At 43.4% G+C, this 26,982-nt stretch overlaps 1 protein-coding gene across 1 annotated transcript in view; it reads right to left on the bottom strand.

Moving 5' to 3' along the window:
• The window catches only part of CNTNAP2 (contactin associated protein 2), a 2,249,322-nt gene that overhangs the window by 130,589 nt on the left and 2,091,751 nt on the right, over window positions 1-26,982 (bottom strand). The window contains exon 21 of the mRNA XM_001094652.5: window positions 17,332-17,425. Within this exon, the coding sequence (XP_001094652.1) occupies window positions 17,332-17,425 (94 nt within the window). The remainder of the gene's footprint in view (window positions 1-17,331; window positions 17,426-26,982) is intronic.

Below are 26,982 nucleotides of genomic sequence, written 5' to 3'. Positions count from 1 at the left end.
GAGCTACAATTCAAGATGAGATTTGGGTGGGGACACAGCCAAAACTGTAACACTCCATGAACATCATGTGTGATAACAGCTGTGGAACTGCTGTTTAAACTGCAAAATAATATACAAACGTAATGTATCATCATATTCATGTGATGTAGGTTAAAAATAATTCAGTCAATTGTCACTATTTGCAGTAGTTATGTTTCACACAGTTGCTGCTAACACTCAACTACTGAATACTACAACATTGTTCCTAAAGTAAATACAGGGTTAGGTTCCTGCAAGCCTCTGGTCATAACGTTTTATTAACCAACCAATACATTACCTTGCTTATGTGTGTATCTTATTTAATATTCAGTTTTGAAATATACATTGTTGATTTATTAACATTGAACTCACGGCTGCCAACACAATCAGTCATGCCTAAACACAGCTCATCTAACATATATATTTTCTCCACAGGACACATCACGGCATCTTATGCTTAGGAGCAATAGACAGCATTTCAGCACTCCACTTAGGGGCCATTTTATACAGTGAAATCACCAATAAAAACACAAGACTGCAAAAAAATGTCACTGAATAGACTGCAAAAATGATACCTGTTTACGGTATAAGAGCTGAAACTAGAAGGCAAGGGCATCACGTTGTTTGACTTCAAATGAGAATGTACACATTGATGACAATTTTTTTGCTGCATAGCATATGTCTGCAAATAACCACAAAATCACCATGAATACTTTTGAGGTTCTAGATAACTTTTAGTGAGTAGGTGAAATTGTAAATATGAAATATATAGTAATAATGATCAACTGTATGTACATAAGAAATTCAAAAATTTTCCATGCCTTCTGGAATATTTCGGAATGTCATAAGAAGAAGAATTTTGACATTCTTTTTTTTTTTAGACAGAGTTTTGCTTTTGTTGCCCAGGCTGGAGTGCAGTGGCATGATCTCGGTGGCTCATTGCAACCTCTGCCTCTTGGGTTAAAGCGATTCTCCTGCCTCAGCCTCCCAAGTAGCTGAGCTTACAGGTGCCCGCCACCATACCTGGCTAATTTTTTGTTTTTTTTTTTTGTATTTTTTTTTTTAGTAGAGATGGGCTTTCGCCATGTTGGCCAGGCTGGTCTAGAACTCCTAACCTCAGGTGATCTACCCACCTTGGCCTCCCAAAGTGCTGGGATTACAGGTGTAAGCCACTGAGCCCAGCCCAGAATTTTGACTTTCAAATGTTTATTTCAAAACAATTGGGTATGCAAAAGTATGTTGTGTGTCAAAGACAGGTGAGCTGAAGATTTGGGACAGAAGTGCTTTTGACAATCTTCTTTAACCAAATACTAAATATGTTATTAAAACAGAACTTCTGATCTCTCACCACATTTTAACAATAAATGATTTTTTTTTTGGCGGGGGTTGCTTTTGTTAATTAAAAATAATTTAATTTTGGAAAACCATGGAAAGATGATGATACCAATTGGTTTTCAATGAAAAGGTTTTTCAATTTTTCATTGTTTTAGTGTTCTTTTTATGAGTGACCCAGGATTGGAGTCAACCATTCTTTATTTGTATAAACTAAAAGTCAAAGATTAGATGTAATGATACTGCCCAAGACATACTGGACACTCACTGTGTGCCAGGCTTTGTGATAAGCCCTTTATATTTATGATAGCATCTTTCATCTTCATAACAAAGCTTATGATATTGGCACTACTATCATTCTCATTTCATGGTTAAGAAAACTGAAGCTGAGATTTTAAGAAACCTGTTCAAGCTCCTTGAGCAGATGGGGCGGCCAGAATTGCAGGTGTTCTGACACAGAGCCTGTACTGAGCCTAACCCTTGATGTTCAAAATATCCTCTTCCAGCCTACACTTATGAAAATATTTGCCTTTGCAGCTGTTTGTCTAGATATTGAGAGTATGTTTCCAGGTTATGATGTATTATTAATTAATAATTATAAATTGTCCTTGTTAAAGACACATTTGGGTGACAAGAAAAGATATCCTGATATTGACAGTATATTGTATTGAAAACATCATAATCCCAGCACTTTGGGAGGCCAAGGCAGACAGACCATGGCCCACGTGGTGAAACCCCGTCTCTACTAAAAATACAAAAATAAGCTGGGTGTGGTGGTGTGTACCTGTAGCTCCAGCTACTCAGGAGGCTGAGGCAGGAGAATTGCTTGAACCCAGGAGGTGGGGGTTGCAGTGAGCTGAGATCACGCCATTACACTCCATCCTGGTGACAGAGTGAGACTCTGTCTCAAAAAAAAAAACATTGTTGAAGTACCAGCTATGTGACCTTGGCCTCATTTCACCTTTCTGGGCCTCGTTTTCCTCAGCTGTAATGTGACAAAGTTTCAATAAATTATTTCTCTATAGCTTCCTATGATTCTGTAAGGCATAATAATAATAAAGCCCAATAAATTTCTAAGAATGAAAGTTAATGCAATTAAAAAAGAATGAGAAGCCAACCTTGAATTACAACTCCCTGGGTGAATTCCTTTAAAATAGATTTCCTTCAGCCTTGAGAATATTTTGGACATTAAGACTATGCTATATGTTCTTTAGGATATGAAAAACGGGATATAATTTCTTCTCTTCAGTTGAAATGTTATTTCTCACCTATCACTTAAATAAGTTTTCTCATCAGTGCTTTCCTGCTGCTTCTGTCCTTACAGTAAAACGCAAAGGCAACTGACTAGAAATTTCAATTAACTATTTGCCATTTGTTCATTTATCAATTTTGCTGCATTCTACTCTTAGGAGGTAGAGATAAATCACAAGGTGATAGCTGCCATCGGGAACTCTCCTTGAGAGAAGTTGCAGGCAGTTTAATCTACCTCATTTTCCCTAGCTCCTTTTTAAAGAAACGTATTATATTAATCATTCTCTTCGATAATGACTCTAAAAGAACAATAAAAATCTAAGCTGTAAATAAATAATAATTCCCACATATTTCCTAATATCTACCAGCTAGCACAAGAAAGTGAAGAGGGAATGGGTAGAGCTGGTGGCTTAATCACTGCAGGCCCCTCTTCTGTCCATCACGCTGCCCCAGAGTGGAGGGCACTAGCCCCTAGGAGACACTGACTAAATATCCCATGAATAAATGGCTCCACAGAAGAATGTGGACTTGGTCTTTTTTACTTTTATTGCTTTTTCTTTTCTTTTTCTTTCTTTCTTTTTTTTTTTGAGATGGAGTCTCCCTCTCTTGCCCAGGCTGGAGTCCAGTGGTATGATTTCGGCTCACAGCAACCTCCATCTCCTAGGTTCAAGCAATTCTCCTGCCTCAGCCTCCCAAGTAGCTGAGATTACAGCCATTGCCTGGATAATTTTTGTATTTTTAGTAGAGACAGGGTTTTGCCATCTTCACTAGGCAGGTCTCAAACTGCTGACTTGAGGTGATCCACCTGCCTCAGTCTCCCAAAGTGCTGGGATTACAAGCATGAGCCACCGCACCCGGCTTTTTATTGCTTTTTCTAATAGAAATTTTAACTGAGTCCATTGTAGAATCACATGTAGTTGTAAGAAATTGTACAGAGAGACCCCCTGTGTATTTTGCCCAGTTTCTCCATTGGAGATATTTTGCAAATCTGGAGTACAGTGTCACCATCAGGATATTCACACTGATACAATCCAATGATCTTTTTCAGATTTTGTACTCTTGTATGTGTGCAAATGTGATTCTGCACAATTTTATCATCTGTGTAGGTCTGTGCATCCACCACCATAGTCAGGATAATGAATAATTCCCACAGCAGAAGAATCTCTCATTTCCCCCCTCCTTTTTTTTTTTTTTTTTTTTTTAAATTTTGAGATGGAGTCTAGCTCTGTCACCCAGGATGCAGTGCAATGGCATGATCTTGGGTCACTCTGCAACTTCTCTGCCTCCCGGGCTCAAGCAATTCTCCTGCCTTAGCCTCCTGAGTAGCTGGGACTACAGGCATGGGCCACCATGCCCAGCTAATTTTTGTATTTTTAGTAGAGACAGATTTCACCATGTTGACCAGGCTGGTCTTGAACTCCTGACCTCAAGTGATCTGCCTGCCTCGGCCTCCCAAAGTGCTGAGATTACAGGAGTGAGCCACCATGCCCGGCCCCCTTGTTTTCCTTTTCTAGCGACACCTCTCTTCCTTCCCCTTCCCTCCTGTCCTAGTCACTAACCCTTTGCACCCACTAATTTGTCCTTAATTCTAAAATTTTGTCATTTCAAAAATGTTGCATAAATGGGATCACCAGGTATGTAACCTTTTGGGATTGGCTTTTTTTTCCATTGGCACAATTCTCTAGAGATTCATTCAAGCTGTTTTGTGTATCAATAATTTGTTCTTTATCATTGAGTTCACGTGGAACACTTGAATGACTTTATAATGGAGATATATTCTGACGTTTATCAATAGGCTTTTTTCTTTTTTGCCTTTCCCAGTAACTATCAACATCCTAGTCAAGCCAAGACATCTATCTGCCCGAGGAGGAGATGGGAGATAAAGACAGGAGAAGGCCGTGTTGTTACAGGTGGTGTTCGGTTTCTGACATGCACCTCAGTGCTATGCATCCATGGAATAGCCTTGAATGTGTCTAGAATGGAAGTCTCAATTTTTATTCCACAGTTCCTAAACTACTTCTCTCGCAGGGTTCCTCACTGTAGTAGGCAGTCCCACCACTGGGTCAGCTATTCAGACCGATACCTTGGGAAACGCTCTTTGACATCTCTTTCTCTCACCCACCACATCTGGTTGATCACCAAATATTATGGGCTCTGACTTCAATGTGTTCCTAGTCCAAAGATTTCTCCATCACCATCACTGCTATTGCATTGATGCATGTGCCTCTAACTCTCACAAGGACTCCACAACTGTAGTTGAACGGGTCTCTTAGTGTCCATCCTGTCCCTCTATTGGCCCATCCCTTCTGTAGTTAATACAGCATCCCACAGCTGGAATGATCTTTCTAATATGTAAATCGGATTGCGTTACTTATGTGCTCAAAACCTTCTACTGTTTCTCATCTCGCTTAGAATAAAGTGCAGACTCTCCATGATGGTCTCCATCTGTGCAATCAGCTCCTGGCTAACCCTCTGACTTCATCTGTCTCCTGCCACTCTGTCCCTTGATGGCTGTATTCCAGCCATGTTGGTTTTCTTGCTGTCCTTGAACAAGCCAGGCGTGTCCCTACCTCACAGCCTTTGGATTGCCATTCTCTCTTCCTGGAATGCTTTTCCAGCAGATGTCCACACAGCTGGCTTTCTCACTTTGTTAAGGCCACTGCTTAAATATTGCCTCCTCAAAGAGGACTTTCCTGGCCATTGTAACATGCTTTCCCGCTAAGCCTCTTTTACTTTTCTTCATAGCGCTTATTGCTAACATTTATATTACACAACTCTTTTCTCATTCTGTCTATGCCCATGAGAGTACATGGTTCATAAAGATAAGAGATTTCTGTTTTATCCATTGTTCTGTGCCTAGCACCTGGTATCTGTGAGCACTGAACATACTTTTGAGTGAATAAATGATTTCCCCAAATTCCTTTACTCAGGCTTTTTAGTACACCAAGGAGGTCAGAGAGTTCTCCTGCATCCACCTCCTAAGTATGGAAGATGGCATTGGCGGCCCCTAATTCTTTACCCTTCCTGTATTGGTGGCCTTTGCCATGTGACTTTGCTGTTTTCTTCACTGAAGGGAAAGGGAGTTTCTCTTCTCCTTGACTCTGGATTTGGCCACATGACTTACTTTAGATAATCAGATGTTAGTGGATGTGGCAAGACCAAAGGCCTGGAAAGTGCTTGTGTGAGTGGCTTGTTCTCTTGTGTCTCTGCCAGAGAAAAACATGCCCATGCTAACTCCCTGGTCCCAGGAGGAAGATGAGAAGTGTACAACAGAACGATTGGCCCTTAGGTGACCTGCAGATCAATGATAAAAATAGAATTGTTTTGAGCAATTGAGTTTTGGAGCTATTTGTTAGATGGCACTTTTTTTTTTTGTAGGAAGTAAAAGCAAAACTTTTTTTTTTTTTCTTTCTTAATGCCCTAGAAGACTATGAGAAAAGGAGGAGACACAGCAGGAGAGATGAGAGCTGAGCTTTGGCCCAGAGAGCAGAAGTGGATTTCTAAAGAATGACGGATGGGACTGAGGGTTTAGGGCTCTTGCCTTGCTTCCCAGTCTGGGGCTCTGGGAAGAGGTTGCTGTGTAGAGGGTGGGGAGGTACTGTCCTAACATGGGACAGCCCAGCCTCATGTAGAGAGGGAAGAAGAGTAAGCAGACAGGGTCTCTGGTCCTCACGTGCTTCATCTCATTCTCGTGCAGCATGAAGCCCGAGATGAAAGCCCTGACTTCTTGATAGCTGACGACAACCTGCCATGGGGAGACGGAGGACGCCACAGAGACTTAGGCTTAGGGGTCTCTCAAGTGGGAGCTGAGGGCACAGCAAAGAAGCAAAGGGAGTGATGGCAGGTGTTCCCTGGGAACACTGCCTGAGTCAAAGAAAGGGACTCAAAGTTCATCAACCACAGATTTAAGCTCCAAGGCCAGAAGAGCACTCAGGGACACAGAACACTGGGCCGGAGGCCAGCAGATGCCTGGCCATGCAAACTCAAGGACCAGCATGCATCCAGGTCTCTCCCTGCCCATGGTATCATTAGAATGCTAAAGCTACACATGTTGCTGCCTGTCCCCTTCTGTACTCTGTACACCTGGTCAGCACCTTCTAGAAAGAAGCAGAGGACGGGAAAGGCTCTTTAAGAGACTGAACATTTTTATTCATGAGGGACAGAGCACAACCAGGAAGGAATGTTGAAATGATTAAGTCAGAATCAGCTTCAAACCGGCCTGGACGTTTAGCTTATTTGCCTTTGCCACCCAGAAGGAATACGAGATCATCAGACACAGAAAAAGACATTGCATTTTCTCTGCATATCTGAGCTGTGTTGTGCATTACGATGTGCAATTTTGTGATAACCATGGCAACCTCCAATTTGGTCTCCCTGCAGTTTCTCACTTCCTGTTATGCATTTTGCACTCTGCAGATGGTGCTATCTGGCTAAAGTGTCAATCTGATCACATTATTCTCCGGATTAAAAAACATCCTTCCTTGGCTTCCTTTCACCCCTAAGATAACATTAAAACCTTAACATGGCTTACAAATAAACCCGTAATATGGCAGATGCTGTCAGTGCTCGGCATTCACCTCAGTCCTGCTCCAGGAACCACCGACTGCGAGATTCCCTGTCATCTGCACTTTCCTCTGGCCTCAGCAGCGTGTTGGGTGTAAACACGGGACAAGCCCGAAGTGCTGGGGAGTTAGTACCGCAGGAAGCAGCCCTCATCTCTGCAGGATGGGAGGAGGTGGCGAGATACCCTGGCTTCCTCCTGCCTCAGTTGGGACACTCGGAGGCAGGTCTCGCACTGTCTTCCAGAGTGACCTGGTGGGATTATGTTCCAGGTGTCCACAGTGGTGAGTGGCTTGACAATGCTCCACCCCTTTCCCTGTTTCATATCTCTGCTTTCCTGCTTGTTTTATGGGATTGTCTCCCAGGTAAACTTCTTATATTCAAATCGAATTCTCCAGGGTTTCTCTTGGGAGAACGCAACAAGATCGTGATCGTACAATTTATCAACCTGCACAGTCCTATTTTTAGAGTAAAAGTGGGCACTGCAAGTAATGTACACTTGTCCTGGCAGGAGTAGCTTGGGTCTGTTCCGGGCAAAGCAGGACATGTAGCCCTGCTGGTAAAGCCCCCTTTGATTTGAATCCTGCTTACGCTGCGGCATTTTTATCACACGCACCTTCACATCCTACTTTCCACTATTCTGAGTGCAACTTGCTGTGGTTCCTCAAATTTCCCTCATAGCACATTGCGTTTCCAAAGATGTCACAACTGTAACTCCCATGGCACGTTTCTTTGCAATGTGACCTGGCCACGATGCCACCAAGAGGTAGGGTCTGCTTCCTCTCTCTTGGAACATGGGCTGGAACCCAGATTTTGGTCAATAGCACGTGGCAAGAAAGGTGGCTCTTAGAGACCTCCACTTTCTATGTTTGCTGTTTGGAAAGCTCCTTTCTGGAGCCCAGCCGCCATGCCGCGAGGTAGCCCAAGCAGCCATGATCTGGAACCCTTGCGGGAGAACTGAGCCCCTGGCTTGTGGCCCCAGAGATCTCCTGTGCAGCCAGCACTTGTGGCCAGCCACGTGAGTGAGGTTATTTTGGGCTATCCAGTCATTCTCACACCTCGCCCGGAGTCATGAAGTAGAACAACCACCCTGCCAATTCACAGAATTGCCAGAAATAATGAACTACTGTTTTGAGCCACACAGTTTTGGGTGGACTGCTGTGTAGAGTGGAGAACTGACCTCCCCCGCCCTTATGGCTTCTACTTCAGTCCATTGGTTTACCCAGATCATTCTAACTCATCATTAGGGACCCAGCTTCTGTGTTACCTCCTCTAGTATGCCTTCCCCCACTCCTGGACTAGCTCAAGTGCCCTCCCTACTTGCTCCCAAAGAATCCTATACTTCTTTCCATGTATCCCACCCTCTTGTCTTTTTACTTCTAATTGCCTTTCCATTACCTTCTTTTCCAGAAACTTAAGCTCTAAAAATATGACCCAGTGCATATTGATACATTGTACGATCACCTATCTTGTTTTGGGTTCTCCCAAGAGAAACCTCTGAGAACTGGATTTGAATATAGAAAGTTTCCAAAGGCAGAAAATGTGCCTGTCTTGGACCCTAATGATGTTCCAGGGACTTATACAATGCCTGGCATCTGACATATGATGAGTGTACATTTGCTGATTACGCCGAAGTAAAAAAACTAGTATTACACACATACTTTGTGGCAGAGACTGTGCTACTTGCTAAATATGTATTATTTTGCTGAATCCTGTGACATACAGACCATTACTATTCCTATTTTAAACGTGAGAAAACAAATACACACAAAGTTAAGTAACCTGACAAAGTCATACAATTGGCAAATAGTAGAGTAAGAGATTGTATTAGGTTGTTCTTGCACTGCTATAAAGAAATACCTGGGACTGGGTAATTTATAAGGAAAGAGGTGTAATTGGTTCACAGTTCTGAAGGCTTTATAGGAGGCATAGTGTTGCCATCTGCTTCTGGGGAGGCCTCAGAAAGCTTACAATCATGGCAGAAGGTGAAGGTGGAGCAGGCAGGGTACATGGCAAAAGCAGGATCCAGAGAAAGAGTGTTGGGTGGGGGAGGTGCTACACACTTAAACACCCAGGTCTTGTGTGAACTCAGAGTGAGAGCTCACTTATCACCAAGGAGATGGCCCAAGCCATTCATGAGGGATCCACCCCCATGATCCAAACACCTCCCACCAGGCCCCACCTCCAACACTGGAGATTACATTTCAACATAAGATTTCGGTGGGGACAAACATCCAAACTATATCAGAGATCAAACCCAAGGGTGAGAGAGCAAAGTCTGCCGTTAAGTCAGTCCTTATGCATCAGTCAGGACAGGTGAGGCTCTGGCACAGTAACAAACAACCCTATAGTCTTGGCTTAACAAAGCAAAGAGTTTTTTTTTTTATTTTTTATCTCTTGCTATATGCTCATCACAAGTCAAGAGTTTTCTGTTCACTGTAGTCACAGAGGGACCCAGGCTTACGGAAAAAATCACTGTCTTAGGCTTGTCAGTCACCGTGCCAAAGGGATAAAAGGACTCTAGAGGGTTTTGCCTGAGTGCTTAAATGTTCTAGCCTGGAAATCACACAGATCTTTTCCATTCATAACTCTGGCCAGAAATAGTCCGTGAGCAGCATGCTTATCACAGTATACTATTTCACCAACAAATGAAGATCTAAGTATGTTATTTCCTTCTGTGTCAAGAGGCTTTGCCAAAGTTCCAGAAAGTTTTAGAAAGCCCTAGAAAAAGAATTTTTTAATCACTAAAAAGTCATGTAGGATCATGATATTCACAATTTAGATTATAATGGAAATAATATAGTGGCTACTAGGAGGCTCATCTTCTATTGGAGTTGCTTTGGATAATGATAGTTTGGGAAATATGAGGATCTGAGACCAATATGACTTACAAACTCTAGTCAGTTCAAATGGATAGAAGTTCACTTTATTTTTAACCACCCAAGACATCGCCACTGACAACCAGCAATGGTCAGCAAAGCAACAATGACACTGCATTAGTATTCAGTTTCTTTCTAAGCGCAGCTTCTCAAGTTTACACAGAGAAGCTACTGTCTTTTTATTACAGAATATATCTACTTCATTATGGTTTTATATTACTGATTTAAAAAATGGCAGAAATAGTTAATTTGAAAAACAATTAATTAAAGAGGGCTCAGAAATAAAATTAAAATGCATATTGCCATCTTGGAAACAGAGGTTGTCTATATAATTACAAAATTCACAGTGATGTGGTGATCACTGTACATTGATATTCTTCTAAATTCGTATCTATCGTCATGCATCATGACAGTGTTTTATATCAAGGAAGCCTAAATGTTATCCTCCTAGTTGCTAATGGAACAGGAGACCCTGTTCTACTATGATATTGCATTTCCGCCTTTTTAATTAAGAAAATTAGTCCTACCACAAATCTTAAAGTTTCAAAGGTGATTTAGGCTATATCTAATCTGGTTTTACTCAATCCAGATAACTCCTTAATGTAGAGGGCACATTTCTGTTTAGCCTTTGTTGAATATTCAGTAATAGAGAGTTCAATACCTCAAAGTAGAGGCCACTCACTTTTGAAAAGCTCTAATTGTTAGGAAATTCTTTCTTATATGGAGCTGAGATTTTCCTCTTCATATCTTCTGCTTTTGGTCCATATCTTCTGCTTTTGCTTCATATCTTCTGCTTACTCAGTCTTGCTGAGTAAGCCTCAACTAAGTCTAATCCACCCTGCATGTGGCAGTTACCAAAGACGGAAAACTGATTCTCCCGTCTCTCAAATCACATATTTTTCTGACCAGACATTCCCAGGTCTTCTGACATTTCCTTTACGGGTCTTGTGTCTATCTGGTTTTCTCCTCAGTTGACTAATATCCTTGCTCTGGACATGATTCTCATACTAGTGTGGTTCAGAATCATGTTCATTTAAGAATCCATCACCATGGAACGAACATTGCTTGTACCAGACTTTCCATCAAACCAATTTCCTAAGTTTTTTCATGATGCCGGGGGTCTCCCAACTTCAACTTAAGTGATTGTATATATTTTTTGATCTAAGTGCAGCAATTAAGTTTATTTCTATTACATTTCATCTTATTATTTTTATCCCATCTTTCTAGCCTGTCAAGATGGCTTTGAAATGCTTTTTATAATCCATCATATTAAACCATCCCTCTCAGCTTCGTGACATTTGCAAACTTATTAAACATGCTATTTGTGTCTTTTTCCAAGGCATTAAAAGAGATGTTGAAAACAACATGAGCAAACAGAACACCCCACTTTCAGTTTCTTTCTTGAAGATTTCTTGAGAGATTATTAAATGTGTTGCTGAAAGATAAAGTCTATGACATCACTCGGCCGGTAAAAGTTGGATGGATATGAGGGATAAAAGATGGACATAACTAGGCCTAGTGAGATTTCTCCTTTGTGAACCTTTGCTGATTGCTAATGATTCTGAATTCCTTCTAGAAGCATTCAGAATTATGTAAGAATCCATTCTAAAAGTTTGCTGTTGGTTGGCAGTGATCACACTACTATTTCTTGAATACATATCCTCCATCCCCTTTATAAAGATCACTCTTGTCCTTGATTAGGTAGCCTTTCTTTCATCCTTTTTATGTGTCCCTTTTTGAGCAGTGCTCATCAAAGAGCTCAGTGTGAAGTCATCTTAGGTATTTAGAGCCATCTTCTCCTTCTTTTATATAGTCAGTTTCAGAGTAGCAGTTTCTGAGTAGCAGAAACTGATCCTAGAAAAGTAAAGCAACAACTTTGGAGCATGAAACTCCAGGGGGTTTCAAAACCTGGCCGGAGTACGTATCAGTTGCAAGTTCAATACTGTATGTCTGCATAGATGGATTTTTACACAGCTGGGGAATACAAATGGGTTGTCCTTCGCTGCAGTATATGTTGTTTTCAAAGAGACATTTAAGCACCTTCCTCCTCAGTCCTGCCCCTATGAAATGATCAAATATCAAAGGAATGTTGGCTTGAAGGGGTGGCCAATGATTAGTTTCTCAAGCACCTACATGTCTTTTTGGGGTCTTCACGGTGACTCCTTCAATTTTATTAACAGAATTTTAGTTTCAGAGTAGCAAGGACCTTGTCCTTCTTCCTCACCATTTTGGAAGATGCAGGTGTTATCAGGAAGCAAAGCATAGGTCTTGGGTTCACAAATCACGCTTTTCAAATCTCAGCGTCAGCACTGACCAGCTGAGTGGCTTGAAGCCAGTGGTTTTCAACTGCGTGGTAATTTTTTCCTCCTGGGGGACATGTAGCAATGTTGGAAGACATTTTTGGTAGTCACAACTTGGGGTACTAATTCTATCTAGTGGGTAAAGGTCAGGGAAGATGCTAAACATTCTAAAATGCATAAGACAGCCCCATAATAAAGAATTTTCTGACCCAAAATATCAATAGTTCTGTTGTTGGGAAACCCTACTTTAAGAAAAAAACTTAATCATTTTGAGCTTTAGTTCCTTCTTCTATACAACGAGGGTAACAATGATCTGTGGTGGTGTGAGAAACGCACACAGTACTGTACTTACAGCATATAACATAATAACTGGCATGTAGCCAGCATAAAAAATGGTAATTGTTTATGTATTAGGCATTGTGTTGTATACGTCTTAAGACGTTATCAGCTTAATATTAAAAGAGTAGTCCAATTACTCCACAAGTATTTTTTGAGCCCTTTCTGTATACTAGCCACTGATCAGTTTGCTGCAAATAGATTAGTTTCAAAAAAAAAAAAAAACAGTCTTTGCCCAACAATCTCTGCCCTCAGGGAGCTAACAACCTGCAAGTAGGCATTTGTGTTCCCCGTCTTGCCACTGGGAGAACCCAGGCTCTGAGAGGTTCAACTAAGAAAGCAACATGGTCAAGATTTCAATGCTAACAGAGGTAGAACTGGATTTCAGTCTAACCAGCTCTACCTGATTCTATAGTCCACATTCTTTCTACTCCATGATTGTCAGGTGCCTACTTTTAGCCTATGAGACATGTGAGGATTGTAGCTCTCACCTCTGTGCTAATCTTACCGATTCTGTTAGGATGATCATCCATATCCTTTCACCCTGCAGTATATGTCTACAATGATATTCTGATATTCTTTTTTTATATTTCATTTCATTTCATTTTTTTGAGACGGAATCTCGCTCTGTTGCCTAGGCTGGAGTGCAGTGGTGCAGTCTCGGCTCACTGCAAGCTCTGCCTCCGGGTTCATGCCATTCTCCTGCCTCAGTCTCCTGAGTAGCTGGGACTACAGGTGCCCGCCACCACGCCCAGTTAATTTTTTTGTATTTTTAGTAGAGACGGGGTTTCACCATGTTAGCCAGGATGGTCTCGATCTCCTGACCTCGTGATCCGCCTGCCTCAGCCTCCCAAAGTGCTGGGATTACAGGCGTGAGTCACCGCGCCCGGCCTACAATGATATTCTTTCTGTTTTGTTCCCCTTTTACTCTTTATTAATTCAACAAATATTTACTGAGCACTTGCTCCTTGTTAGTATACAGTGGAATTGGAGATGCTATCTTGGTCTGCAAGGAGGTCATGGCTTATAGGGATGAGACCAAGGACCCATGACTGGAGCCCTAACTACTCACATGCCTGACACCATTTCCATCTTGGAATTGTGGACCTCCTTACCGGTGTTTATGTGTACTTTCTGTAACTCGCTGCCACATGCACAGTTACCTAGTTTGTGTATGCAGCAACATTTTCCTTGCGCGTACAAAAGATTCCCGGTGTAACCTTCATGTACCTGAGGCTCATGGTACACTTTTAGCTTTGCACAGATTGATGTCACAGTACATTCTTAGCTGTAGAAAATGTGGTCTTTATGATGTTATTTGTTCATGACCCTGAAGGTCCATGCCTCATACAGTATATTGGAATTGTGCTGAAATGTGAATCTAGTTACACGACCTGAAAAACAGACGAACCAGAGACTATTACTCAGTGACAGAACCTCGAAATCATCCAACATTCCCATCAAAATTTGACTTTGTAGGTTCCACAAAGTAATAAAAAGTCTATTTTTTTCCAGGTATGTTTATAGCTGATGTTACTTTAGGAATATCACAGTGCAGTATCTTTAGGAACATCACTGTATCATAGCGTAGAGTTTGTTTTGATGGAATCATATGGTTCTGAAGGAGCACTTCACATTTTAAAGCATTCTTGACTGAACCGTGGGAGCACCTCTGGTGGAAAGCAGGTACTCACCAAAATCTCAGATGCATGACTTATGAATACCAAGGCCCTACTCCACTAAACAGCCACTTTTCGTTGCTAACTGATGGCATCACTCAACTTTCAAATACATCCCTCTGCTGGAGCTGGACCATGAATTTTGTTTGTCTGATGTACTTAAGAGTCTGGACTCTCTTCAGAGAGACCTCACTTCCAAACTCTACTTTGCCAATATTAGTTGATTAACTTTTGTCAAACTGACCTTCTTCTGCTTCAGTTTTCTCATCCACAAAATGAGGTTCATAATGAGGGATCTCATTTCATTCGATTGTTGTGACATTAGTTTCTTATGTTTACACATGTAACATGTAATGTCACAAAGTCTCTTCTGGTTCACAGACAATAAAAGTGGTGATAAGATCTGTAAAAATCCAGCAACTACAGAAAACGTTGGAGAAAATTTGGATAAAGACATCAGGGTAAGGTAATCCAAAGCTGACTGTGCCTGAGTGCTGTTTTCAGGATGCAAAGGATTAAGCAGAAGCTGTTTAATTATCTTTCATATTGTACAATATCTAAGGTCCAATGATCAATATATCTTAGCCTTCATTTGTTTTCCACTTCCACCCTTTGATTTATCACTCGCCACTCCCCACTGTCTTGTTCACCGAGTGTGTGGTCTTGGGCTTCATGCACACGCCTGCTTTCCCCGTCTTCTGGAAGCCTCTGTCACCAACCGGACTGGCGTGTTTCTGATTCTAAACCCAGGAATCCTTTTTGCTCTTGACCACTTTCTGGCACAAGATATAGACTTTATCCCTCAACTGGTCAACCTCAGCACTTACCACCTGCCCAAGTAGTCCTCTCTGTCTTTCTCTTTGCATTCTAGATTAACTGCCACAGGGATCACAGCACAGGGAAGAGCTCCCTTGGTATCTGATTGCCAGAGTTCAAATTTTCATTCTGCCACTGATTAGCCAGGTGGCCAGGTTGTTTAATCTCTTCATGGTTCTGTTTTCTCATCTAACAAGTGGAGATCATAATCTCAACTACCTCATACAATTGTGATGAAGATTGAATGGGCTAATATCTATAAAGTGCTTAAAATGGAGCCTGGCCTACAGTAAATCTCATATAAGTGCACAACATTATTATTATTATTATTATTATTATTATTGAGACAGAGTCTCGCTCTGTCACCCAGGCTGGGGTGCAGTGGCATGATCTCGGCTCATTGCAACCTCTGCCTCCTGAGTTCAAGCCATTTTCCTGCCTCAGCCTCCCAAGTAGCTGGGACTACAGGTGCCCGCCCCCACGCCTGGCTAATTTTTTGTATTTTTAGTAGAGATGGGGTTTCACCACGTTAGCCAGGATGGTCTCGATCTCCTGACCTTGTGATGCGCCCGCCTCCACCTCCCAAAGTGCTGGGATTACAGGCGTGAGCCACCACGCCCAGTCTATTATTTTTATTACAGGTTCAGTCTCCTGCTCACTCCTCATTTTGTGACCCCTGCCCCATGTTTTTAAGTGAGCATTTTTACCATTAATGCTATTCTGATCACTTCTACACACTGGCTGCCGAGTGACCTCCCTCCCACCTGTACATCACCACCATCTTACTGTTTTCATTGCAGTTCACAGTACACAGCCTCATATTAACAAAATGCATTGACTTCACATTAAATATATAAAAATACGTCACCAATCATATCGATAGTTTAAAAATTTAGGGTGTAACCTTCACGTATCTGTGGCTCATGGTACACTTTTAGCTTTGCACAGTGCTAATCTCCTCTAGTGAAGAGAAGGACAAGGAGACTCTGGAATTCACAATCGCACGGGGGGAATGGTGTTCTGTCACACTGTTACGTTCCTTATTGGCCTTCTCATCTGCATATAATATCAAGGCACTTTCTTACGAGAGGAAGATAGAATCATGTTGATATGCTTTGAAAAAAGAAGCGTTAAGTTACATATTGCTAGTAGGTAGAGGTTTGTAATAAACCAAATTCTACATACAGAAGCCTGGAGCAGACTTGCCTTTGCTTGGGTTGTAGTTTATGCCACGTGCCAAACAACACTGGTTCCATTACCATTGTTGATTTAGAAGCCCCCATGACCAATCACAAGTTTTTTATTATTTTATTTTATTTTTTTTTGAGACGGAGTCTCGCTCTGTCGCCCAGGCTGGAGTGCAGTGGCCGGATCTCAGCTCACTGCAAGCTCCGCCTCCCGGGTTCACACCATTCTCCTGCCTCAGCCTCCTGAGTAGCTGGGACTACAGGCGCCCACCACCTCGCCTGGCTAGTTTTTTGTACTTTTTTTAGTAGAGACGGGGTTTCACCGTGTTAGCCAGGATGGTCTCGATCTCCTGACCTCGTGATCCGCCCGTCTCGGCCTCCCAAAGTGCTGGGATTACAGGCTTGAGCCACCGTGCCCGGCCAAGTTTTTAATTTTTTTTTGAGATGGAGTCTTGCTCTGTTGCCCAGGCTAGAGTTCAGTAGCGTGATCTTGACTCACTACAACCTCCACCTCCGCGGTTCAAGCAATTCTCCTGCCTCAGTCTCCTAAGTAGCTGGGATTACAAGTGCCCGCCACCATGCACGGCTAAGTTTTGTATTTTCAGTAGAGATAGGGTTTTGCCATGTTGGCCAGGCTGGTCTCGAACTCCTGACCTCAAGTGATCCACCCGCCTTACCCTCCCAAAGTGCTGGGATTACAGGCGTGACCCACCATGCCCAGCCTAACCACAACGCATTTCAAAGGCGAATTAACTTTAGAATGAGTTACATGAGCAATTTCCCCCAAAGATGATTTGCTGACGCTTCTCTTGTGCAACACCGAGAACAACCATGTAACTTTCCTGTACAGAGAAGATATTCACGACTGGCCCCAGTGAGAGAAATTTACCTGATAGTTTTAAAATCCAAATTCATGTTACCCAAACAAATGTATTCTTCACACACATTTATACCGAATGAACCACATTCTTACCTATAACTTTTCCCAGAAAGAGCGACTTGGGAGAATTGAAGAGGGTGTCGGATGAACTTGGCAGATGGTAACTCACAGACGGATAATGATCGAGCTGCAGGAAGAAAACAAGAGACACTTTTAGAAGGACGTCACTACCCTGTGTGGAACCAAATCTTCCCTGTGGGGATGACGTCACTCTTTGAACCCTGGTTTTCTGATATCTTATTTCATCAGCCCTGACTCTAAAACACCAGCCCGAGAAAAGGGAAACCCATCTCTTCCTTTGCTGGGGTTCTTTGAAAAAATCCGAGCATGGTAAGTGAAGATCCTTATGAACAGCTTTCCAGGTGATGTACATTTTCTGTGGATGATTTACCTACAGGATTAAGATCCAGGCTCATTTTAATGGAGTAAAGTCTGCTTGACCCAATCTCCAGTGTCTCTGATATAGAATATGCCACAACTACAGCAATGAAGTTTTGCTGAAGCATTTTATTTTGTGATATAATCACACACACACACACACACACACACACACACACTCAAATGCTGAGGGTCAAGTAGGGTAAACAGTCATGGTTTTCTCACTTATCCCAATGAGAATGATTTCTCCTGCCACAGGCAGGGGTGGTTGGGTGAGTTGGCAGCAGAGAGAGAGAAATGCAGCTGTTGGGAACAGTGCACAGACAGTGACCATGGGAGCGACGCACATTTCTGATTCTGCTGCCCGTGGACAAAGTGCCAATGGTGGTGTCAGAATCGTTGGCCTTGTCCTTTGTGTCCCAAGTGACTTTTCCTGCCTCATATTTTCAGCTGTCTTTTTACCACCCATATGGCCTAGGTGTGTTTCTCCAACCGTAAGCTCTTAGAGCCTTCTGGGCCTTTTTTGTGCCCACCTGTGGAAAACTTTCTTTTGTAAGAATTCCTTTTTCTGAAGTGAGATTAATACGTGCTGAGGTCAGCGTGACAAGAGCTGTGGCTTATAAGAAAACACAGCATTGCTCTCCGACATGGGCATTCCCAAGGGGACCACGTCAATTGTGTAGAGGAAGGAGACAGAACAAGCAGTAACTTGTTGAAGGCAGCAGCACAGACTCAGAAGCAGATACGCTCCTGAGTCCTTGCTCAAACTCAGCCTGATTAGGCAAAAAACTGTCCTTCAGATGAGCAAAGACGCTGGAAGCTAGCCGTGCTCTTGGGAGGAAGGAGACAGCGGCAGGGAAGAAAGAGGGCAGGCAAGTGATCCAATCTCATCACCACATTGAGAACCAGCTACTACAATGAATAATCATTCATTATTGACTGTCTGAAGCAGAATCTTGAAACTGCTTCCTAGAAACTTAGAGATCATTGCACAGTCAGGGTTAAGAGTCAAAGGGTCATCACATCTCAAGAATATTTTAGATTTTTTGGCCCACAGAACTGGTACAGTAGGTTTTTGTGCATGAGTAGTATTGCCACAAAAATCCAAGTCACCCCCACCCCCAAAAACTATTAAAGCAAACATTTGCATGCTTGGCTATCATTTTGAAAAGTTTTCTATAACATCAAATGCATCATTAATGAAACAAACCAGGTGTGGTGGCTCATGCTTGTAATCCCAGCACTTTGGGAGGCTGAAGCAGGTGGATCTCTCGAGTCCAGGGGTACAAGATCAGCCTGGACAATATAGTGAGACCCTCATCTCTACCAACAATTTTAAGAAGTAGCCGGGTGTGGTGGTGTGCACCGGTAGTCCCAGCTACTCGAGAGGCAGAGGTGGGAGGATATAGCTTGAGGCCAGGAGGTGAAGGCTGCAGTGAGCTGTGGTCATGCCACTGTGCTCCAGCCTACGTGACAGAGTGAGACCCTGTCTCAAAGCAAACAAAAACACTTATTCCGTCCAGATAATCTGAAATATTTAAAATCTCATATAGTTGTTTCTTTGGAGCAAAAGCTCTTCAGTTTCTGCTCTTAAATATTAGCTAGCTGCTTTGGTGCCATCTGATGGCCCACATGGGTAACTGCCACCGCGCTTCTATTCACTTTCTTTTAAGCGGTTAAATGCAAAATGCCATTGTTAATAGCCTACCTGGCAATGCCTTAGGGGGTGGTGATCTCCCCCTAATACTTCTAACAATTTAAAAACTAAATTTGTGATCTGGGCAGTGGCTCACGCCTGTAATCCCAGCACTTTGGGAGGCTGAGGTGGGTGGATCATGAGGTCAAGAGATCGAGACCATCCTGGCCAATATGGTGAAACCCCGTCTCTACTAAAAATACAAAAATTAGCTGGGTGTGGTGGCGCTGTCCTATAGTTCCATCTACTCAGGAGACTGCGGCATGAGAATGGCTTGAACCCAGGAGGTGGAGGTTCCAGTGAGCCGAGATTGTACCACTGCACTCCAGCCTGGAGACAGAGCGAGACTCCGTCTCAAAAACAAAACAAACAAACAAACAAACAAAAAAACACTAAATTTGTAACAAAGTTCTATTTTCTTAAAGAACTTTAAAAATGGATACAAATAATATATGTTCATTACAAAAAATATAGATTTGCGGAAAAAACTGACTGCTGATAATAAATGTTAATTTCTAATGTATTTTCTTTCAACTTTTCACATAAAAAGGGGATAGAACCCAAGTAACACATTGTTTTGTATATTTTTTAACTTGACGATATATTATGAATGTCTTTCTGTGTCAATAAATATACAACAAAATTCTATTTTCTTAACTTTAAAAATGGATACAAGTAATATATGTTCATTATAGAAAAAATAATACAGATTTGAAGAAAAAAACTGCCAACTGATAATCAATGTTAACTTTTAATGTATATTCTTTCAACTTTTTAAGTAAAAAAAGGATGGAACCCAACTAACACATATTATGTTTTGTATATTTTTTAACTTGACGATCTATTATGAATGTCTTCTGTCTCAATAAATATACAACAAAAATCATTTGTCATGGATGACTAGTATTTCATTCTATGGATACACAGTTTAAAAGATCTGTTAAATTTCCATGTTTGGGTTTTTATATTTCTGTGTCCTCAGGCCCAATACAGTGCTGGATACATGGTGGGATCTCGATAATTGGCATTAACAGTTGTTAATGCAGCTCTTAAAGTCGTGAGCACCAAAGGGAAATCCGTCCTCAGGTGTGGTGTGACCCACACAGTGGAGGTACCTTCCTTTCCCTGAATTGTTTCTGCGGGTCCAGACCAGACGGACTTGGCTTTTTGGCAGCCATTGTATATTATCTTTGCTGAGCTATAGTAAAATAAAATTCCTGGTTGATCTCTATAAGTGTATTCTCTTCCTATGTCTGCGTGGTTGATGGCTTGAACCAAAATGCTAAATTTTACATTTATTTATGTAAACCTTTCTTTCGTTTTATTTTATTTTTTATTTTTTTGAGACGGATTCTCGCTCTGGTGCCCGGGCTGGAGTGCAGTGGCCGGATCTCAGCTCACTGCAAGCTCCGCCTCCCGGGTTCCCGCCGTTCTCCTACCTCAGCCTCCCGAGCAGCTGGGACTACAGGCGCCGCCACTACGCCTGGCTAATTTTTGTATTTTTAGTAGAGACGGGGTTTCACAATGTTAGCCAGGATGGTCTCGAACTCCTGACCTCGTGTTCCGCCCGCCTCGGACTCCCAAAGTGTTGGGATTACAGGTGTGAGCCACCACGCCCGGCCACTTTTATAGCTTTTGTTTTGTAACACAACAATAGCCTACTTAGAGGTTTTTGATTGTTGATTCTGTCATCTTGCGTATGTGTGATCCCGCTTGGTTTTGACTTTTCTAAAAAACATAATGAACACTCCTAGCCTTAACTCATTGATGAAGTCATTAATTTCAAAACAGTGAACAGGAACCTAAATGGGTCATGATGTACAGTTCTAATCCAAATTACCTGCTCAGTTAGGAAAATATGAGAAGTGACGAGGATATCCGGAAAGCCTTGAACATTCACAAAGATGAAGCTGCAGTGCCTGAGGAAATTCTCTAATAAAGGAGGGATGGAGGAAAGCATTCTCCGATCAGCCTCCGATCTTACCACGAGCGAGGCGTCCTTACGTCTTCTCTCGCCTGCTCCTGCCTGCCTCGTGCCTAAGACGGCGGGGTGTGGCCGGAAGGGATGGGTGGGACGGTGGGGTAGGTGGGTAAAGTGAAGAGGACCCTAAAGGAAAAGCGGCTCTGCCGCTGACGGCGGCTGCTTTGCCGAGTGTTACCACCAGGTGGTGCTGTCCCCCAGCCGAATATAATTCAGAACAGCCACATCGGATCAGGGCTCTCCAGGACCTGAGACCCGCCCAGGGAATCCAGAATTCCCCTGTTATATTGATCACATCTGCAAAGCCCCTCTTGCCAGGGAAAGTGACGCGCTCTCAGGTCCTGAGAATTAGGACGTTATCTTTTGGAGGCATTATTCCGCCCACCATATCTCCACATTCAGACAAAATTGCAGAATGCTCTTGTGCCACATGGTCAGGTCCCACAAGGGTCTTTATAGGAGGGAGGCAAGAGGGTCACAGTGGAGAGAAGATGTGACAACGGAAGCAGAAGTTGGCGTGATGTGAGGAAGGGGCCGAGGAACGCAGGAGACTCTTAGAAGCTGAAAAAGGCAAGGAAACAGATGCTCCTCTCAGAGCCTGCAGAAGGCACCAGCCTTTCTCATTGACTTCAGCTGTTTGCGCTGCCTGCCCTTCTGGCCTCTGGAACTGTGAGATAGTAAATGCATGTTGCTTTAAGTCCTTAAGTTTGTGGCGATTTGTTACAGCAACACTGGGAAACTAATACAAGAAATTTATGGAAAAAAAAAAAAAAGACCTTGTACAACCCCAAACCAAAACATCTGTTTCTCCCTGCAATTTCTTCAGTAACAGCGTTAGCGTTCTCCGTTCTTCCTGCCTCCCAGATGAAATGCATTAAGGGGCCCAATAACTGAATTAGCCCTGCTTTTCTGAGCGCACCCAATTGATAAGAGACACCTGCTTCCTTGAACCCTCCTCACCATAAGCCTGATTCCTAAAATAAACCCTTCCTGACTCTTAGAGCCACCCCGTCATTCTCTAAGGTATACGGGTCTCTTTGCGTCAATTACCAACTTGTTGCTTCCTGGCTCCCAATGCACGCTTCAATATAAGCTCTATGATAAACAATGGAATTCCTTAAAGCCTTTTGCTGTTAAAGTGAGCACAACGTCAAGCTTTCTCAGTAGCGTGCTCTGGAGGGACACTGCAAGAGGAAGGGGCTTACTGCAATTTCCAGCACAGGCTCGAGGAGGGGAAGAGCAGAGGCTCTGCCCAGGGTGCGAGGACATGAGGTGAAGCCCGTCCGAGTCACAGGCCTGCAAGAGATCCCTCTGTGACCCTCTCGTCTCAGCCGTGGCAACCTGTCCACAGACCTCTGGACGTGTGTCTGAGCCGCCCTGGTAGCCCCTCACTCACACCCCCACCGCCGTTGCCATTGCCTGCTCCCCCACCTGCACTCCAGAGGGCAGCCAGCCTGTTGCTCCCCCAGCCAATCCAGACCAGCTCCAGCTTGGCCAAGCAGGAGGAGCCTCTGCTCTCTGCCAGGCAGAAACACCTTCTCCAGCAAGGTCCTGAAGGGCTTCAGAACGTGCCATCTCCAGATATGCTGGCTTGGGATAGGGACAATTTTGAGCTAAATGCACTTAAAAAAACAACAGATGCGGCCAGGTACAGTGGTTTACGCCTATAATCCCAGCACTTTGGGAGGCCAAAGTGGGTGGATCACCTGAGGTCAGGAGTTTGAGACCAGCTTGGCCAACATGGTGAAACCCCATCTCTACTAAAATACAAAAATTAGCCGGGTATGGTGGCACACACCTGTGGTCCCAGCTACTTGGGGGGCTGAGGCAGGAGAATGGCTTCAACCCGGGAGGCAGAGCTTGCAGTGAGCCGAGATGGCGCCACTGCATTCCTGCCTGGGTGAGAGAGTGAGACCCCGTCTCAAAAAAACAAAAACAAAGAAAGAAAGAAAGAAAGAAAGAAAAACAACAGATGCACAAAGGACACTCCGACCTCGCCTTTTCTTCCTGAAAGCAGGAGATGGAACTTTCCTATGAAAGATGCCCTCCCTCTACGAGGAAGAACAGAACATTCTTCTCTCCGGAGGCGGGGAGTTGAGGCCAAGAGAAATCGGTACAAACAAAAAGTGTTTTGACAGTTAAAAAGCTCTTGTTAAAATAACCGTTGTCTTTAGCCTCTCCATATATTTAGTTACTTTTTCACAATTAGTACTTTTTGTTCAACCATTGCATAAGCCCTTAGGCCTGGCTGCTTTTGGATCTTGGTGTTCCTGCGAAGGCCCTCACGTGCCTGTAAACATCGGCTTGCGTTTCCTCCGTTAATCTCTCCTATCTGAACTTAACTCTCAGGCCCAGCTGGAGACTGGCAGAGGCGACAGGAGCAGCTCTGCCTCCACTACGGTCAGACACCCACTGAGGGTGTCCCTTCCTGAACGGGCTCCCTCAGCCCCAGGGGGCCTCTAGGAAACTCTACAGGGGTTTCCTTACATCTTAGAGTTGCTGTTGGCCATAGTTAATGCTTCTGTTTATCGCCCCATTTTAACCGACTATGGTTTCCAGCTCCTGTTTGACTCAGACTGGTAAGCCCTCGCTGCAACAAGGGATAAACCCAACTTTGTCCGACTGCAGATACAGTTCTGGTCTTGGCTGGTGGGATTCAGTAGCAGGAAAAAGGAGGAAATATGTATTGAGCAACTGCTGTGTACAAGGCTTCGTGCTGGGCTTTTAATATATATTATCTTATGGAATAGATATTAGATAGGTATGATCTTGCATCTTTGATATTATGAAGTGTCCAGTCATGGCCGGGCGTGGTGGCTCACGCCTGTAGTCCCAGCACTTTGGGAGGCCGAGGTGGGTGGATCATGAGGTCAGGAGTTCGAGACCATCCTGGCTATATGGTGAAACCCTGTCTCTACTAAAAAATACAAAAAATTAGCTGGGCGTGGTGGCAGGCGCCTGTAATGCCAGCTACTTGGGAGCCTGAGGCAGGAGAATGGCGTGAACCCAGGAGGAGGAGCTTGCAGTGAGCCAAGATCCAGCTTGGGCGACAGAGCGAGACTCCATCTCAAAAAAAAAAAAAAAAAAAAGAAAAAAAAGTGTCCAGTCACAGAGTAAGTACCGAGGCTGACACTGTGACTCCAGAGACAACACGGTGAGCTGCAGGCCACAGCCTCCTGTACTAGCCCAGTCACCTCAATTAGGAGAGGGAGAGGATCAGCTACATTTAAAGTATTTACATTTAAAAGAGAAAATGCATTAAATCAGATATAGCGAGAAAAGCTCAACCTGAAAAGCCTAAGGAAATGACATATTATATAATTTCACTCGTATTGCCAGGTGGCCACCTCTTTTCAAATGAACCCTGGTGCATTTGCCACGGTTAAGTGTAATAATTTCAAGGTAATTTCTTTGGGGTCCAAGTGAGCTATTTTGTAGAATTGTATTTTGCTGTACATTTAGCTGGTGGTCATTTCACTGGCAGTTAAGAGGCGATAAGAGATTGTGTAATAGAGGCTCATTAAAATTAAAGACTGTGACTCCATGTGCCCCAGGACAACCTTGAGGGAACACTAATTTGTTCAACATTTACCATTAAGCCATTAGAAGCATACTGATTCAGGCAGGACCTTGTGTCTTACACGTGGAGCTGAAAGCTTTAATGTCTATTCAGGTATTATTTTGCAATTTCCATTCATTTCCATTTTTAAGCCACAGTTTGCATTGGCAGAGTTTGAAGGGATTTAATCAGCCACTTACGCTTTGGGGATGCAGTGGAAAAGCTAAAGAAGAAATACCTAAACCGCGTGGGTTTTCCTGGACCAGTGGAGGGGTGGGGCCTCCTCCCGAGATGAAGGACACGATTTCAAGGCCGACCCTGCTTTTTCCGTGGCCCAGACAAAGGCCGAGGATTTCTTGCGTTTTTCCTAATCCTTAATTTTGGGGAATACTTGGAATTAGCTCAGCGATATTGAATTTAGAATATATCATCTTTTTTCTTCAAAATATCATTTTGTTACCAATAAAGTGATTATAGAGAGATGGGCTTTAGGTGTATGACTAAGGAGTTTCTTTCTTTCTTTTTTTTTTTTGAGACAGGGTCTCGTTCTGTCAGCCAGGCTAGAGTGCAGTGGCGTGGTCACAACTCACTGCAGACTCCACGTCTCAGGTTCAAGTGATCCTTCCACCTTAGCCTCCTGAGTAGCTGGGACCACAGGTGCATACCACCATGCCTGGATTTTTTTTTGTTGTTTTTTTTGAGACGGAGTTTTGCTCTTGTTGCTCAAGCTGGAGTGCAATGGTGCGATCTCAGCTCACTGCAACCTCTGCCTCCCAGGTCCCGGTTCAAGCAGTTCTCCTGCCTCAGTCTCCCAAGTAGCTGGGATTATAGGCACATGCCACCATGCCCAGATAATTTTTGTATTTTTCGTAGAGATAGGGTTTCACCATGTTGGCCAGGCTGGTCTTGAACTCCTGAGCTTGTGATCTGCCTGCCTCAGCCTCCCAAAGTGCTGGGATTACAGGTGTGAGCCACTGCACCTGGCTGCCTGGCTAATTTTTAAAATTACTTTTAGTAGAGATGGGGTCTCACTATGTTGTCCAGGCTTGTCTCAAATTCCTGGGCTCAAGTGATCCTGCCCCCTCAACCTCCCAACATCCTGGTATTGTAGGCCACCACGCCCAGCCTAGAACATATCTGATGAATGTTTTCTTTACTCCAAGTTGAAGCCCAAGGCTGAAGATAAGAAGAGGCTGATGCAGACAGACTTTAGGTAGGAGAAACAATTATCAACTCAACTTGCACCCCTTATCTGTGTCTACCCGTCCTTCTAAACCAGAAATTCCCACAGACTTCAAAGAAGAGAGGGTTTGAAGAGTGGAAACCATATCTTCTTCCCCACCAGAATCTCCATTCTATGAAGGGTATGCACAAGCCTAGGGTCATTTGCAATTGAAAATACAAAAGAGCAGGCCTTGAGCCCAGTATCAAGGATATGTTCATCTAAATGTTTTCTGCCTCTTCCTAACCCTAGAATCACTTTTTTCCTGACAGTGGAGAGGACATGGAGCAAATGTAAATGTGTGGGAGAGAAAGAAGTAGGGTTAGGTGTGGCTCTCCCATTAGTCCAGGGTTGCAGCTCTGTTCCCGATCCTCCCTTGGTGAGACTGTAATCCTGTGGGTTCTAGGACGCTGCCTCAGTTACCACTCCTGCCCCAACAGCCTGGCGTAACACACGCTGGTTAAACACTGATCAGTGGGGCTCAGCAGGTGGAGTGGAAGTACACCTGGTTGTCAGAGCCCTGTGGCTAACACCTCACCTCTGGGCTTTCAGCTATTTTTCTCTGTAGTGTCATCTAATAAAACTTCCAGTTAATTTATGATTCACATGAAAAGGGCCTGTGATATGCAAGGTGCTCATTTAACATATGTTAAGCGGGTCAGCACTGGCTGAGCCATGTTGGTGTATGTATCTGTACGTAGATCCGTCCGTGTATGTGTATGTGTATGTGTTTAAGGTATGGATTCCTAGCTTTTACTTCCATTAGAACTTCTGTTTGTGGATGGAGGAATCTCTGTGAATGACTCAGTGGACTGAAGCCCTCATAGCGTTTTATGGCCGTCGGGTTT

The sequence above is a fragment of the Macaca mulatta genome, chromosome 3, assembly GCF_049350105.2.
Source record: "Macaca mulatta isolate MMU2019108-1 chromosome 3, T2T-MMU8v2.0, whole genome shotgun sequence".
Classification (NCBI taxonomy): domain Eukaryota; kingdom Metazoa; phylum Chordata; class Mammalia; order Primates; family Cercopithecidae; genus Macaca; species Macaca mulatta.
This window is presented reverse-complemented; position numbering and strand designations above follow the sequence as displayed.